The sequence below is a fragment of the Nycticebus coucang genome, chromosome 12 (genome assembly GCF_027406575.1).
Source record: "Nycticebus coucang isolate mNycCou1 chromosome 12, mNycCou1.pri, whole genome shotgun sequence".
Taxonomy (NCBI): Eukaryota; Metazoa; Chordata; class Mammalia; order Primates; family Lorisidae; genus Nycticebus; species Nycticebus coucang.
In genome coordinates, this window is record NC_069791.1 from 13,071,437 (window position 1) to 13,088,154 (window position 16,718).

At 48.3% G+C, this 16,718-nt stretch overlaps 2 protein-coding genes across 2 annotated transcripts; both read right to left on the reverse strand.

The window, feature by feature from the left end:
• Positions 1–302: 302 nt before the first annotated feature.
• MYG1 (MYG1 exonuclease) lies at positions 303–8,844 on the reverse strand. The gene is made up of 7 exons (XM_053554661.1): positions 8,483–8,844; positions 8,204–8,316; positions 4,299–4,458; positions 1,209–1,361; positions 950–1,072; positions 671–852; positions 303–516 (listed from the first exon to the last, which is right to left on the reverse strand). The coding sequence occupies exons 1-7, from the start codon at positions 8,690–8,692 to the stop codon at positions 333–335; spliced, it is 1,125 nt and encodes a 374-aa protein (XP_053410636.1). The 5' UTR covers positions 8,693–8,844; the 3' UTR covers positions 303–332.
• A 131-nt stretch (positions 8,845–8,975) lies between these two features.
• PFDN5 (prefoldin subunit 5) lies at positions 8,976–14,113 on the reverse strand. Its single transcript, XM_053554662.1, has 6 exons — positions 13,930–14,113; positions 13,628–13,730; positions 13,306–13,337; positions 11,276–11,350; positions 11,042–11,147; positions 8,976–9,167 (listed from the first exon to the last, which is right to left on the reverse strand). The coding sequence occupies exons 1-6, from the start codon at positions 13,999–14,001 to the stop codon at positions 9,091–9,093; spliced, it is 465 nt and encodes a 154-aa protein (XP_053410637.1). The 5' UTR covers positions 14,002–14,113; the 3' UTR covers positions 8,976–9,090.
• Between the last annotated feature and the right edge of the window lie 2,605 nt (positions 14,114–16,718).

Below are 16,718 nucleotides of genomic sequence, written 5' to 3' on the forward strand. Positions count from 1 at the left end.
CCTGCTAAACGACAACTGCAATAAGAAAATAGCCAGACGCTGTGGTGGGAACCTGTAGTCCCAGCTCCTTGGGAGGCCGAGACAAGAGAATTGCTTGAGCCCAGGATTTTAAGGTTGTTGTGAGCTGTGAGGCCACGGCACTCTACTGAGGGTGACACAGTAAGACTCTGTCTCAAAAAAAAATAAAGAAGAGAAAGAAAGAAAATACCTAGCATAGGGTCTCACAGAATAGATATTTTAGTTTTCCCAAGTTTGAACACATTCTCCGAATGGTATAGGCCAATAATGGGTCAAAGACTGGGTCAGTGTGAGATGCAGGAAGTTTTATTGGACTAGAGTGTTTGTGGGAGGTGTGGGTGCTGGGCCAGGGTGGCACGGGCCATGTTCAAGGCACCCTCTCGGGTGTGGTGCCCACCAATGAAGCCACTGGCATGGACAAAGATGCAGCCAGGGATCCCACTGACCTGGTCCAGAGCCTTGTCCCGAAGACCCCGCCATGGCTCTGGCAGAGGCAGCCTACAAGTGAGCAGAAAGAGGGAGTTGGCTGGAGCAAATGGAGACCTGAAGAACTGAGAGAAAGGGGTGCAGAGCTGAGGTGAAGGTCAGCAGCCTACTCTAACAGAGCTGACACAGGCCTGGCGGTCTACAGCAAGGTTTCTTGGGGCCTCACCGGCTTTGGAATGAGTGGGGCTCCTTGGGCACACACTGTACCCGCCACTGTCCAGCCTGGTCAGTGAAGATAACAAAGATGATGGCCACTGAGGGAGACAGCCTAGATTCCAAGTGGTAGAGATGCTCCTTCCAGGGGCATCCTCCTTTTGCCAGTTCTATTATCTCCCCACTTGGGTCCACCTGAAAAGGAAATGGAGCACAGCTAGAAAGTTTAGGGTCAAAGCAAGAGCCCTCGTTGCCCAGCAGCCTTCACAATGCCTCCTTGTAGGCCTGTAACCTGAAATCGCTGGGCCAGGGCTTCTTCCACTAAGGCCTGGGCTGGCAGCCAGCTGTGTTGGTAGAAGTCCAGTCTCTGCAGAAACTCCTCTTTAACCAGATCCATTGCACGCTTGAACCCTGCCTGGGCATGGTAGGAGTAAGAATCATAGGGCTGCTCCCAACTTTGAATTTGCTGGGGATTTAGGAGAAGCAAATATTCCCATTTTCTCCCAAGGTTCTTAACCCATCTTAGGGTCTCTTTCCCAGGGCCCTCTTACCTCAGAATCTTGATTGGGCTGGTTCCAGGTAGGATTAAGTCGAGCAACCCGGGCACTCAGGGTAGTGGTCAGTGCATATCGAGGCTCCCCCTCCTCCCACTGGGAGATCCCATTGTCCACTGCATCCACCTCTTCCACAAAGTTCTCATACATCTAAGGCAGGGGAAATGCTCTTGAGGCTACCTACCATTTGTGTAAAGTCTTACCAGTTTCAAAGTATGTTCACACACATCTTTTCCTTTAATCTTCACAAGCCTATAAGGATCTCACCATTAACTGGCAAAAGGGAGAACAGAGTTCAGTGGTTTGTTCAAGGTCAGAGAGCTAAGAGTGCTGAGACTGGAATTCCAATCACTTGATTTCTACTCTAGTGCTCTCTCTAGTGCAAAGGCCAACCTGTGGGGTCTACCAATTTATTTTTTAAGAGACAGAGTCTCGGGGCGGCGCCTGTGGCTTAGTGAGTAGGGCGCCAGCCCCATATGCCGAGGGTGGCGGGTTCAAGCCCAGCCCCAGCCAAACTGCAACAACAACAACAAAAAAATAGCCGGGTGTTGTGGCGGGTGCCTGTAGTCCCAGCTGCTCGGGAGGCTGAGGCAAGAGAATCGCGTGAGCCCAAGAGTTAGAGGTTGCTGTGAGCCGTGTGAGGGCACGGCACTCTACCGAGGGCGGTACAGTGAGACTCTGTCTCTACAAAAAAAAAAAAAAAAAAGACAGAGTCTCATTTTGCTGCCCTCTGTAGAGTGACATAATATCACAGCTTGCAGCAACTTCCAGTTCTTGGGCTTAGGAAATTTTTTTTTTTGAGACAGTCTCATGTTATCGCCCTCAGTAGAGTGCTGTGGCATCACAGTTCACAGCAACCTCAAACTCTTGGCCTTAGGTGATCCTCTTGCTTTAGCCTCCTGAGTAGCTGGGACTATAGGTGCCTGCCACAATACCCAGCTATTTTTTGTTGCAGTTTGGCAGGGCCAGGTTCAAACCCTCTACCCTCGGTATATAGGGCCAGCGCCCTACCCACTGAGCCATAGGTGCCACCCTTTTTTTTTTTTTTTTAAGACAGAGTTTCACTACATTGCCCTCGGTAGAGTGCTGTGATGTCACAGCTCACAGCAACCTCCAACTCTTGGGCTTAAGCGATTCTCTTGCCTCAGCCTCCCAAGTAGCTGGGACTACAGGTGCCCACCACATTTTTTTTTTTTGTAGAGACAGAGTCTCACTGTACCGCCCTCAGGTAGAGTGCCGTGGCGTCACACGGCTCACAGCAACCTCTAACTCTTGGGCTTACGCGATTCTCTTGCCTCAGCCTCCTGAGCAGCTGGGACTACAGGCGCCCGCCACAACGCCCGGCTATTTTTTTGTTGTTGCAGTTTGGCTGGGGCTGGGTTTGAACCCGCCACCCTTGGCATATGGGGCCGGCGCCCTACTCACTGAGCCACAGGCGCCACCCCGCCCACCACATTTTTTGTTGTAGTGGTTTTTAGCAGGCCTGGGCCGGGTTCGAACCTGCCAGCCCAGGTGTAGGTGGCCAGCACCCTACCCACCGAGCAACAGGGTACTGAGTTGGGGGGCTACCAATTTTTGAACAAGGAAAGTCTCCACTTCCTGGATAGGGTCTGTGGGAGTGGGTTCTGATGGCTGAGTGGGGAGGGGGGTAAATCGCAAGGCAGGCTGAAGAAGCTATTCGGTGATCGTTAAGGAGGCAAATAGGGTCTGGTCAAGCACAAAAGTCAAGTGCTTGCCTAGATGTCAAGAGCTGGATATGGGGTTATGGGTCCCAGGGAAGCCTATAATGTGCTAGTTGACGTCAGTAGTTGCTGTATCTCCTGAGGCTGAAGAAGCTGGAAGATAATGTTTCACAGCAGAAACAACATGGGATGTTTTATGCAAAACTTCCCTATGGGCTCAGCACCTATAGCTCATGGCTAGGGCACCAGCCACATACACCAGAGCTGGCAGGTTCATCCAGCCATATCCCAGCCCAGGCCTGCCAAACAACAATTACAACCAGAAAAAAAAAAAACAGCTGGGTGTTGTGGTGGGCGCCTGTAGTCCCAGCTACTTGGGAGGCTGAGGCAAGAGAATCGCTTAAGCCCAAGAGTTGGAGGTTGCTGTGTGCTGTGATGCCACGGCACTTTACCCAGGGTGACAGCTTGAGACTCTTGTCTCAAAAACAAAAAACAAAACTGCCCTACCAGATGGGTCTCCATAGCAATACACCTGTGGTATGTAGAAACATGCTACTTAAGGAGAGCTAAAAAAGTCATTCCTCCATGCCCAGCACCTCTTGGTCTAGATCTCAACATTATGCTTAGTTAAAACATGGGTTTAATTTAGTCAGTTGCTAAAAACTCTCCAGCAGTAGAACGGAAAACTGACCCAGGCAGTCTAAAACTTTAGTATTCCAAAAGACTAGTCATAGGGAGCTTCTGATGGGTAAGCTAAAACAGATCTGAACTCAACAGCCTACGTGCAAGAAATACAGCAGATTGATTACGTTTGACTTCTGAATGGCACAGGAGAGTTTGGGCACAGGAGAAAGGTTAAGTGGTGTCCTTTGAGCTGACATGCATGCCAGGGCCACTGGTCTTGTTCCTTCCCTAATAGCAGGAAATTGCTAGCAGAGGACCCCTTGGAACCTAAAGATATCTTCACAATAAAACTCTTCCTAGCCAACCTTTCTAACTCATGTGCCACCAGGGAATTACAGTGGATATTCTCCCCTCAACTTTCAGGGCAGCCAGAACCTCTGAGCCAGATGCTTCCAAACACAAGCAATCCCCCCCGTTTACCTAAAGGTACTAAACAATCATTGTTTGTGTGTCAAGAAAAGGACTGGGAAATGCTGCTTTATGGTTCTCAAAGCCCATATATTATGTCATCCACTTCCCAACAGCTATCCCAGGATGCAGGCAGAGAGGGAAGTTACCACCAATCCCTTTTGAGATGAGCTTGACTGAGGGAGAGAATGAGTGTGGGGCCCACGCTAGGCCAGGAACCCTGAACTGAGGCTAAGTTCTGAGAGTGGCATATGCGCCACTCACAGCTTGTCTGCTGGTGACGTGTGGGTCATCTCTGTCCTCAGTGCCCCACCTTGTCATAGAGGGTGCCCACCACGCTGTCCTCTTCACTAGTGCCCAGTAACTGGGCCAGCAGTTTGTGCCCGAAGTGCAGATAGATGAGTCCAGCACTGCTCAGCTTGGTCTGCCATGGCTTTCCAGGGGACAGGGAGCTCATGGTCTCTGTGAAAGACCTGAGGAGCACAGGGAGGCAGGCTGAGGAGAAGGAGCTGGCCCAGTTAACCCAGAGGGTGTGGGCGCATGTGCAAACCCAGGTGGGGTAGGCAGCAGCCTGGAGTATACTGCGGGAGTTGGTAGGAGAAAGCCTGGCTGGGAAGGCTTTCATTTTCCCTTGGGTCAACACAGACCTCGGCTAGTTTCCAGTCATGCATTCACTCAACAGTGGTTAACTCATTTATCAGACATTAGGCATAAAAAACCAAGAGCCTGTCCTTGTCTTTAAATTCATCTGCTGGAGACTAACACAGCCAACTAAGTGAATACTCCAGCTAGATACATAACAAGGAAAATGAGGAAGGGTTCAGAGGACAGCCTCCAGGTCAGTCCCCAGAGAGGAGTCAGTGGGTGTTCATCACACAAAGGGGGAAGGAGCCAAAGCATTCCAAGTAGAGGGAACAGTATTCATGATGGTTCAGAAACAAGTCTCTTCATGGAACTGCAAAAAAGGCAGTGCAGGAGTGTGGACTGCATGGCAAAGATATAGTCGAAGGGCAGGCAGAGGCCAGATCATGGCAGGTCTTGTATAGCCTACTTTAGAATTTAGACTTTATCTGTAGATAACAGGGAGGCATGATGAGAATTTTAAGCAGGCAGATGTATGATATACACTGTACCAGCCAGCACAAAGAACAGATGCAAGAGGAGTACCTGCAATGGTCTGGGTGAGTATGGAAGGCAGGAATTTGAGCGGGGGGCCCAAAAACAGGGAAACGGTATGATAGCTGGTAGGAAGTTGAAAATATAGCCATAATTTCTAAATATAGTCCATCGCAGAATCACCTAAAGAGCTAATTTTCTGTCTAATGACTTTTATTAAGTATTAAGTAAATATAGGAGTATTTATAAAATATTCACAAAGTATAAAGACAAATGATATAATAAGCCCATAAAGTTCAAAAAGCAAACAGATGGAAACAGGAGTGCTAAACTATACATAAGAAATGGGTGTGATGAACACAAAAATTTAGGATATTGCCTACTTTAGAGGAGAGGAAGGGGGACAGGTAATAGATAACAAAGGTAACAGCAATGTTCTAATCTAGTTCTTAGGCTGGAAGGTGTTCATTTTATGTTTGATATTCTAGAAATGTTACAGTCTTACATTTCAGATAATATACAATATTTAAGTATATATAAACAAAGCAATCTGAAAAAAAGGAATTGTCAATAATGCTTAGTGCCACAAAGAGGTTAAGGTGAGACCCTATGGTACCTCCTTGGTCTGGTGCTGAAGTTGATGGTACCGTTTCATTGAGTAATTCCAGGGGAGAGTTTGGGAGAGAGTAAGCTAGAGGAGAATGAACTGTAAGGAAAGAGGGGAGTCTGTGTCAAGTATTTCTTGAAAAGTAGCCGAGTTCTGAGAGGGAGAAATTAGGCTGTAAATATCAGGAGTTTCCTCCTGATACCATTTATAAAGGTAATCAGTACACTTAAAAAAGAGAAAGACGGGCGGCGCCTGTGGCTCAGTGAGTAGGGCGCCGGCCCCATATACCAAGGGTGGCGGGTTCAAACCCAGCCCCGGCCAAACTGCAACAAAAAAATAGCCGGGTGTTGTGGTGGGCGCCTGTAGTCCCAGCTGCTCGGGAGGCTGAGGCAAGAGAATTGCGTAAGCCCAAGAGTTAGAGGTTGCTGTGAGCCGTGTGACGTTATGGCACTCTACCCGAGGGCGGTACAGTGAGACTCTGTCTCTACAAAATAAAAAAAAAAAAGAGAAAGACACAGACTTAAAACACGTCAGGCCAGGTGCAGTGGCTTACGCCTGTAACCCTAGCACTCTGGGAGGCTGAGGCAGGTGGAGATCAGGAGTTCAAGACCAGCCCAAGCAAGAGCAAAATCCTGTCTCTACTAAAAATAGATAAACTAGCTGGCTGTTGTGGCGAGTGTCTGTAATCTCAATTGAAAGGCTGAAGCAAAAGGATCACTTGAGCCCAAAAGTCTGAGGCTGCTGTGAGCTACGATGCTACAGCACTTTACCCAAAGTGACAGAGTAAGGCTGTCTCAAAAAAAAGCCCACAGGGCAGCGCCTGTGGCTTAGTGAGTAGTGGCTTAGTGATTACAGACACTTGCCACAACACCCCATATACCAAAGGTGGGGGGTTCAAACCCGGCCCCGGCCAAACTGCAACAAAAAATTGCTGGGCATATCGCAGACATCTGTAGTCCCACCTACTCAGGAGGCTGAGGCAGGAGAATTGCCTAAGCCCAAGAGCTGGAGGTTGCTGTGACCTATGATGTCATTGCACTCTACTGAGGGCGATGGAATGAGACTGTCTCAAAAACAACAACAAAAAAACAAACAAACAAACAAAAATCCCACCATAACCCCTCAGGGATAATTACAGTAGAACCTTCATGGTTGATTACCTCCCTACACTGACCACTTCCTTAAGTTGACCTAATTTTCACAGACCAGACATGCACCACATGTAGTAAGGCCTAGTTCCTAATACTGACTACGGCCATATGTTGATCAGTTGGTTACTGTCTCTTGGGTGGTCAACTTACAGAAGTTCTACTGTACTTTTAATAGTACAGTATATGTACTAATTGAGGGTTTTGTTTTTTATTTACCTGTTTGCTTTTTTTATGCCTGAGCAGAGTTTTAAGCTGGCATGTCCTCAAACTTTTTAAACAAGGGGCCAGTTCACTGTTCCTCAGACCGTTGGAGGGGCGGACTATAGTTTAAAAAAAAAAAACTATGAACAAATTCCTATGCACACTGCACATATCTTATTTTGAAGTAAAAAAACAAAATGGGAACAAATACAATCACACTGCCGCATGTGGCCCGCGGGCCGTAGTTTGAGGACCTCTGCGAGAATGAAAAGTAGAAACACTGGTGGTAGAATTGTGACATGAAGTCTCAATTTATGAGAACTGAGTAACAGACTAGCAAAAAGGGAGAAGATTAACCTCTAACAGAAGGCATAATTCTTCATGAATTGGTAGGAGGGAGCTGAGAATGTCTGGAGGTGGAAAACTAAGGAAATCCATGCAGGAAAAGCTCAATTTCCTTTCAGAAGCAGGGATACTCACTGAGAATCTGAAGCAGTACAGGCTAGAGGAGAGGGAGAGAAGAATTGGAATGGCCTACCTGGGAACAAGGATTTCTCAATAGAAGGGTGACAGGCAGGGATGTCCAATCTTTTTACTTTCCTGCCACACATTGGAATAATAAGAGTTGTCTCAGGCCACGTTAAACTAACAAACAATAACGAAAGATCAGCAAAAGAAAAAGTCCATGCATACTTTTCATAAGATCCAACACCACAGATAAGTAAAACAGTCGTCAAATGATCTGCATAGGGCCTGCGGACCACACGTTGGACAGCCCTTGAAGACTACATAAATAACTGTCATCAACTTTCACAATTATGTGGGCCCAGTGGTAATGTGAGGCAGCATGGGCACATGAATGGATTAATCCCAGATAGACTTATTAGTTGAGGTGATGACAGTGCTGGTGGGAGAAAAAACATAACTCAAGGAAGGAAGTGAGTCAGGAGGGGCTTGAGGGACGCATTGGGTTTGGAACCAAGGGAAGACAAAGGCCAGGGAGATGGGTGAAGAGCAGGCAGAGCTAGGATAGCTGTAGTCCCAATGGGACTTGGGTGAATAGCAGTGAATAGCTAAATTGGGGCACAGAGGAAAGCTGAAGTCAAGGAAGTTAAAGACATAGTGCTAGTACACATAACTCACCTCTGGTGATGGTCATATCGGTGTCTCTGAGGGTCATACTCGCCACCCACGTCCACCACGATGTCACATGAAGCCAGTTTTTCCGGATCCCGGGTCCGAACAATCTCTGCATCCTGCGAGGGTTCATAGGTAAAGTGCCTGCCCAGGGCCTTGCGGGTAGGAGGGTGCTCGAGGTGCAAGGGGTGCGCGAGCTGCCTGAGCCACCAGAGGGAGCATGACGGGGACGCGTCCGCCCTGGAGGCCCACAGGCAGTTCCAGGACCAGTTGTCCTAGACGTACCCGGTACTCTGGAAGGAGGCGAAGGAAGGCGCACGCCAGCGCCTCGTCGCAGTGGAAGGTGCCGTTGTGTGTCCCGATCCGGGGTGGTGCCATGAGGTTTCTGCGGGGTCGTTTAGGAGGCAGGACAGACTCTGTGACAAGCATGTAGTACCGCGTTTGGAGAGGCGACAGCAGCAGCACTAAAAAGCAGCGCAGGCGGTGGCGGCCCATGAGCCTACCATCTTGGGAAGGCGGAAGCACTGACCCGGAAGGGGAAGCATCTGCGCCACCTCACTTCCGCTTGCCACCGTTCCTACGGCAACCGCCACCGCCAAGGGCGTGCACCATCTGGTGGGGGATTTCCACCCAGCTAGTCCAAGGTCCTGGATGCAGCTGGCCAAAATGCATGTAGCATCCTTCCTGTTACCCGGCCCTGGTAAGCGGCCCAAACTCTCCACCACCGCCATCCCATTTCATCACCAGTCCCTTGCTTAATGCAAGAAAATACCAATAATCTGTCCAACTTGCATATTTATTGACAATAGGAGACCCTACACCAGGAAGCCACGCCCACAGAGTCCCAGGTCCCTGAAGCAGGATCCTCCCTGCTCCATTTCTGCAATAAACTCTTAGGCTTTAGCAGTCGTCTGAGCTGCCCCCAAGGCTGTGAGCTGCTGAATCTTCTGGCTCATCATTTCCATGACAGCTGTGGAGGGAAAAAAAATAAACCAGACTCAGATATTGGTTAGGAGGTAAAGGGAGAACCAAGAGTTAATGGAAAGTGAGAGTAGTTTAAGGACAGGCAGACTACCAACTACAGATTGCTAATAAAACTTAGCACAATGATCTACTGTGGGAGGTCATATGCTACCACAAATTTAGAGTCCACAATGTGTGCGTCAATATGCTAACTATCAAGATGTAAAAATGAACACAATATGGTTTTGAAATGAGTCAAACATAACCAGAAAATTATTAACGTTGAAAGGTTTTTGCCCTTAGAACAGTGGTTCCCAACTATGACCGTGACAGAATCACTTGGGGAGCTTTTTTAAAAAATACCCTTTTATAAAAGCAAAAGAATAAATAAAAATAAATTAACCTTTGAGACAACTCAATCTCTCCCCACTTCCAGGTTGATTAGTTGGTCTGCAGTGGTCCCAGGCTTTCTTTTTAAACTTACTTATTTTATTTTATTATTTCTTTGCAGTTTTTGGCCTGGGGCCGGGTTTGAACCCGCCACCTGCAGTATATGGGCTACTACTCCTTTGAGCCCCAGGCGCCGCCCTATTTTATTTTATGTTTTAAACTTACTGATTTTAATATGCAACCAAGATTGTAATCGCTAGTAGTTAGTGTTATGTTTCCTATCCCATGTGTTACATCCCCATTAAATAGCAGGTCCACAAAAAGCATATAGAAAGATATCCTTCTCCCAGCTGCTTGGGAGGCTGAGGCAAGAGAATCACGTAACCCCAAGAGCTGGAGGTTGCTGTGAGCCGTGTGACGCCACGGCACTCTACCAAGGGCAGTAAGGTGAGACTCTGTCTCTACAAAAAAAAAAAAAAAAAAAAAGGCGACGCCTATGGCTCAGTGAGTAGCGAGTAGGGTACCAGCCCCATATGCCAAGGGTGGCAGGTTCAAACCCAGCCCCAGCCAAACTGCAACAAAAAATAGCTGGGCGTTGTGGAGGGCGCTTGTAGTCCCAGCTATTTGGGAGGCTGAGGCAAGAGAATTGCCTAAAACCAAGAGCTGGAGGTTGCTGTGAGCTGTGATGCCACTGCACTCTCAGAGGGCAACAAAGTGAGACTCTGTCTCTTAAAAAAAAAGAAAGATATCCTTCTAAATCTCTCAAATACCCAACCCAGGAATCTACAAATAGTGGGTATTCAATACACAGATTCAAGAGAATAACATATAAAGACAACAAAGAGAAACGAAAATTTGATTTTGTTTTTTTCTTTTGAGACAGAGTCATTCTTTTGACCCAGGCTCGAGTCCCATGGCTGGTCAGCCTAGTTAACAGCAACCTCAAACTCCTGGGCTCAGGAGATCCTCCTGCCTCAGCCTCCTGAAAAGCTGGGTCTAAAGGCATGCCCCGTAAAGTCCAGCTAATTTTTCTATTTTTAGTACAGAGAGGTCTCACTCTTGCTCAGGCTGGTCTCAAATTCCCTCAGCTTAAGCAATCCTCTTGCCTCAGAAGACATGATTTTAATGCAGTAAAGGGGACACATACACTGTTCACCCTGCAATCCATGTTTTTTTTTTTTTTGTAGAGACAGAGTCTCACTGTACCGCCCTCGGGTAGAGTGCCGTGGCGTCACACGGCTCACAGCAACCTCTAACTCTTGGGCTTACGCGATTCTCTTGCCTCAGCCTCCCGAGTAGCTGGGACTACAGGCGCCCGCCACAACGCCCGGCTATTTTTTGGTTGCAGTTTGGCTGGGGCTGGGTTTGAACCCACCACCTTCGGCATATGGGGCCGGCGCCCTACTCACTGAGCCACAGGCGCCGCCCTGCAATCCATGTTCTTTATTATGGAGATGGATAGGGTCAAAAGGTCTCCCAAACAGAGCTTACCCTGTTTCATGGCATGTTTCTCCTGGAGAGCTGGCTGGATTTTCTCCATCTGCTTCGTAAGAAAGTCTATCTTTCTCTTGAAGAAGTCCTTGGCATCCTCAACTGTCTGCAAGATCAGAGGCGAATGAGGAGGTAAATGGAGATACTCCCCGTGCTAAACCCCATTGCACTCTAGATCTTCCCCTCAATTCCCCTTCTCTGTTCAGAAGGGCATCCATGCTTCCTCCCACTCACCTTCTCTACGTAGTAGCCAGTTCCCACATCAATGAGCACATGTTCCACATCATGTAGCTTCCCAGGGACATACATCTGAGAAGCCAGGATTAAGGAAAAAACTAGCTAGCATGAGCCATGATAGCATGATTCCCTGTCACCAGAATGCTTAGCCTCCTAAGACTCTCCTTTTCCTAAAAAGCTACAAGGCATGAGGACTGAATAACTCAGAGGCCTTAGTGCTGTACCTGTAACATCAAATGGATAGAGACAGAGAAGCTGGTTCCTTATGGAGAAATTTATGTACACTGAAACACTATCTTGTCCTGAACCCATCTCCCACCCTCCAAGCAGTTCTTGCAGTTCTTCCTATTAGTCTCTCCAGAAGGCCTAGAGATGATGTTTTCCTCCTGCCCTAGAGTAGTACAAGTGAAAAGCCAGCCTCAAGGCCGAGTGCGGTGGCTCACCCCTGTAATCCTAGCACTCTGGGAGGCCGAGGTGAGTGGACTGTCTGAGCTCACAGGTTCGAGTCCAGCCTGAGCCACAGCGAGACTCTGTCTCTAAAAATAGCAGAGTGAAGTGGCGGCACATGTAGTCCCAGCTACTTGGGAGGCTGAGGCAGGAGAATCCCTTGAGCCCAAGAGTTTGAGGTTGCTGTGAGCTATCACTCCACAGCATTGTACCAACGGCAACAAAGTGAGATTCTGTCTCAAAAAAAACAAAAACAAAAACAAAAAAAAGGTACATGTAAACTTACTAAATGTAGAATATAAATGTCAACACAATAACTAAGAAAATGCTGTGAAGGCTATGTTAACCAGTTTGATGAAAATATTTCAAACTGCATATAAAACCAGCACATTGTACCCCATGATTGCATTAATGTATATAGTTATGATTTAATAAAAAATAAAAGCCAGCCTCAATTCCCTTCAACATTCTCAATCACAAACTAGCTAATTCCTGATGGATTTAACATCTAGTCTTTTTTTTTTTTTTTAAGATAGAGACTCACTTTGTCATCCTTGGTAGAGTGCTGTAGCATCATAGCTCACAGCAACTTCAAATTCTTGGGCTCATGCAATTCTTTTGTCTCAGTCTTGCAGGTAGCTGGGACTACAGGCACTCGCCACACCGCCCAGCTATTTTTTAGAGATGGGGTCTCACACTAGCTCAGGCTGTCTCAAACCTGTAAGCTCAGGCAATCCACCAGCCTTGGCCTCCCAAAGTGCTAGGATTACAGGTGTGAGCCACCACACCCAGCCTAACACTTTAGGCTAAGTCTTTAGCCATTCCCTACTACATTACTCCTGTGTTTCTCTCAGACTTTATTTTTTGAGACAGAGTCTCAGTTCGTCACCCTTGGTAGAGTGCTATGGCATCTTAGCTCACAGCAACCTCAAACTCTTGGGTTCAAGTGATCCACTTGCCTCAGCCTCCCAAGTAGCTGGGATTATTGGCACCCACCACAACGCCAGCTTTTTAGAGAGGGGATCTCACTCTTGCTCAGGCTGGAATCGAATCTCTCAGACTCTTAGACTATAAAGGTACCATTGGTCCTTGGCCTTTTGGCTAAGATCAAGTATGGATAAAGGTGCCCTCTTGCCATAACTTGTTCATTCAAGTAAAACATTAAATAGGAGACTAATGATAGAAAGTTAAGGAATGAGCCACATTGAAGCTGAAATCAAGGATTAATAAACAGAGCCAACCTCCCTGTTTAATATTCTCCTGTTCTTCTATTGCCTATCTTCTATGTTATTGGCAAAAGTATAAACTAGCAGCTTTACCTCCATATTAAATACTCAGAGAGCAAACAGAAGCATCACACATCAACTCTACACACTCCGTGGTACTCACAAGGCATTAGCCAGATGTTGGTCTAAAGTTAGATAAGAGAAGTGTATACAAGTGTGTACATTACTCTTCTTAGAGTATTCTCAAAATTATGGAGGAAACTCTGAGTAATCAAAACTACCCCTCCCTTTTGGGGGGAACGTGAGGGAGAAAGGGAGAAGGTAGCCCCGCAAAGGTTACTGTGGAAAGGATACAGAACTTGTCAGTGGGACGAGTAATTCTTTCCCTGTAAAAGCAATGAAGACAAACACCTGGGGAAGGTTGGTAGCGCCAACGTTAAGGAGAGTTCCAACAGGGCACAGCGCCCACAGACAGTGTGAAAATGGTAACAAGGGGCTAAAGGAGCAGAGGAGTTTCCGGCGAGTCTCGATTCAGGCAGGCAGCATGCAAAGGGCTCGGGAAGCCGGTATACAATACGTAATGGGTTATTTTCTTGTCTCAGGTAAGGAAAGTTGGGTTGCGGGCGGGACGAGCGAAACAGGCTCCCCATGTTCCCCTCAGCCGTCAACCTCGTACCTTCGTTGCTCTTGTTCAGCACGTTCAGACAATCCTTGGCTTCCACATACTTGGTCTGTACTACTTTTAGCTGGGCAATGGACGTGGACAAGAACTCCACTTCCTACGAAGGGCGGGAAAGACGATCAAGGTGGGGACAGGGCGAGAAGAGCTTCGCTGAGCAGGGGGCGGGTCCTGGGACCAGCTAGGGGTTTCTCCCGGGAAAGGAACCCCCCCTAAACTGGGAAGGAATGGAGGGTGAGGGAGTATGCGTGGGTAGGGGAATGTTAGTGGGAAAGAAGCGCCTCTGGGGCTCTCCCCACCTGGTCCAGCTGATTTTTGAGCATTTCTAGTTGCGGCAGATTCAGCTCGGTGATGTTAATCGACTGCGCCATGTTGGGAAGGAGGACTTACGAAGAGGAAGCCGGCTCGGCAAGCAACGCTCTAGCCGTCCTCTGCGCGTCTCGGTGGCTGCGCGAGGAGGCCTCGCTGAGCCACACGTCTCTATGATCTTCCCCGGGAAGATGGGGTGAAACCTCTTAGAGGCGCACTTTGGATTGGAGAAGCTGTCCGCGGAGTTTGCTTAAAATATCCTACGCGTGGCGTAGTAAAGTTGTAACAAACAGGACTCCAGCCCTCAAAGAACTTACAAGTTTTTTTGTTTTTCTTTTGAGACAGTCTCATGTCGCCCTTGGTAGAGTGTACTGCTATCACAGCTCACAGCAACTCAGCCTCCCAAGTAGCTGGGACTACAGGCGCCCACCACAACGCCCGGGTATTTTTTGGTTGGAGTTGCTGTTTGGCAGGCCCAGGCTGGATTCAAACCCACCAGCTCTGGTGTATGTGTTTGGCGCCCTAGCCGCTGAGCTCCAGGCGCTGAGCCAGGAACTTAAAAGTCTTAAAGTCCTTAGGACACAATCATATTGCCTAGTTGTGTATGCTACTCCATATGGGTGGTATTAGACTAGAGCCTAACAGGCCAGGAGGAAGCCTTTTTTTTTCTTCTTTTGAGACAGTCTCACTATGTCGCCCTGGGTGGAGTGCAGTGGCATCACAGCTCACAGCAACCTCAAACTCTTGGGCTTAAGCGATTCTCTTGCCTCAGCCTCCCAAGTAGCTTGGAAGCGCCTGCCACAGTGCTGGGCTATTTTTTGTAGCAGCTGTCATTGTCGTCTAGCTGGCCTGGGCCGGGTTGGAACCCACCACCCTTGGTGTATGAGGCTGGCGCCATAACCACTGTGCTACAGGCACCAAGCCCAGGAGATAGCCTGTCTTCTTTAGTCTGAGAGCAGCATCGTGACAAGCGTGTGTTGAGCAGATGAAGTGGAAGAGTCGGAAGGAGATGACAAGGAGGCACCATTGCCAGCCACCCAGTACAGCACAAGATTAATCAATAACGTGCTTTACCATGAGCTGGATATGAGGGATACACGAGTGTAAGGTGCTTCTGGCTGGCGTGCTAGCTCACACCTGTAATCCTAGCACTCTGGGAGGCCAAGGCAGGAGGATTGCTTGAGCTCAGGAGTAAGAGAGACCCCATCTCTACTAAAAATAGAAAAGACTAGGGGGGCAGCACCTGTGGCTCAGTGGGTAGGGTGCCAGCCCCGTATTCCAAGGGTGGTGGGTTCGAACCCAGCCCCAGCCGAACTGCAACAAAAAAATAGCTGGGCATTGTGGTGGGCACCTATAGTCCCAGCTACCCGGGAGGCTGAGGCAAGAGAATCACTTAAGCCCAGCAGTTGGAGGTTGCTGTGAGCTGTGTGATGCCACAGCACTCTACCCAGGGCCATAAAGTGAGACTCTGTCTCTACAAAAAAAAAAAAAAAAGGGGTGGCGCCTGTGAATCAAGGAGTAGGGCACTGGCCCCATATGCCGGATGTGGCAGGTTCAAACCCAGCCCCAGCCAAAAACTGCAAAAAAAAAAAAAAAAAAAAGAAAGAAAGAAAAAAAGAAAAGACTAGCCAAGCGTGGCAGTGCACACCTGTTAATCCTAGAACTCTGGGAGGCCAAGGCAGATGGATTGCTGTAGCCAGAATTGGAAACCAGCCTAAGCAAGAGTGAGACCACGTCTCTAAAAATAGCCAGGCATTGTGCTGGGTGCCCATAGTCCCAGCTACTCAGGAGGCCGAAGCAAGAGGATCTCTTGTGCCCAAGAGTTTGAGGCTGCTTGTGAACTAAGATATTGCCTTGGCATTCTATCCAGGATAAGAGTGAGACTTGTCTCAAAAAAAAAAAAAAAAAAAAAACCACCAAAGAAGTGCTAACGAAGTTCCGAAGAGCTTAACAATTTAGTTGGAGGGTGGTGCCTGTGGCTCAGTGGGTAAGGCACCGGCCCCATATACCGAGGGTGGTGGGTTCAAACCCAGCCCTGGCTGAATTGCAACCAAAAAAATAGCTGGGCGTTGTGGCTGGTGCCTGTAGTCCCAGCTACTCGGGAGACTGAGGCAAGAGAATCACTTAAGCCCAGGAGTTGGAGGTTGCTGTGAGCTGTGTGATGCCACGGCACTCTACCCAGGGCCATAAAGTGAGACTCTGTCTCTACAAAAAAAAAAAAAAAGGGGTGGCGCCTGTGAATCAAGGAGTAGGGCACCGGTCCCATATGCTGGAGGTGGTGGGTTCAAACCCAGCCCCAGCCAAAAACCACAAAAAAAAAAAAAAATTTAGTTGGAGAGACACAAACCATATTCAAGTAGCAGAAACCCCAAAATTGCTGGTCAAGTACACAGCACTGTAACAACTGTACACAAGAGATAAGGTTCTAGGCTTGGTGCCTGTGGCTCAAGCAGCTAAGGCACCAGCCACATACACCTGAGCTGGCAGGTTTGAATCCAGCCTGTGCCCGCCAAACAACAATGATGGCTGCAACCAAAATATAGCCGGGCGTTGTGGCAGGCGCCTGTAGTCCCAGCTACTTGGGAGGTGGAGGCAGGAGAATCACTTGAGCCCAGGAATTGGAGGTTGCTGTGAGCTGTGATGCCATGGCACTCTACCCAGGGTGACAGCTTGAGGCTCTGTCTCAAAAAAAAAAGAAAAAGAGATAAAGGGGTGGTGCCTGTGGCTCAAGGAGTAGGGCGCTGGTCCCACATGCCGGAGGTGGCGGGTTCAAACCCAG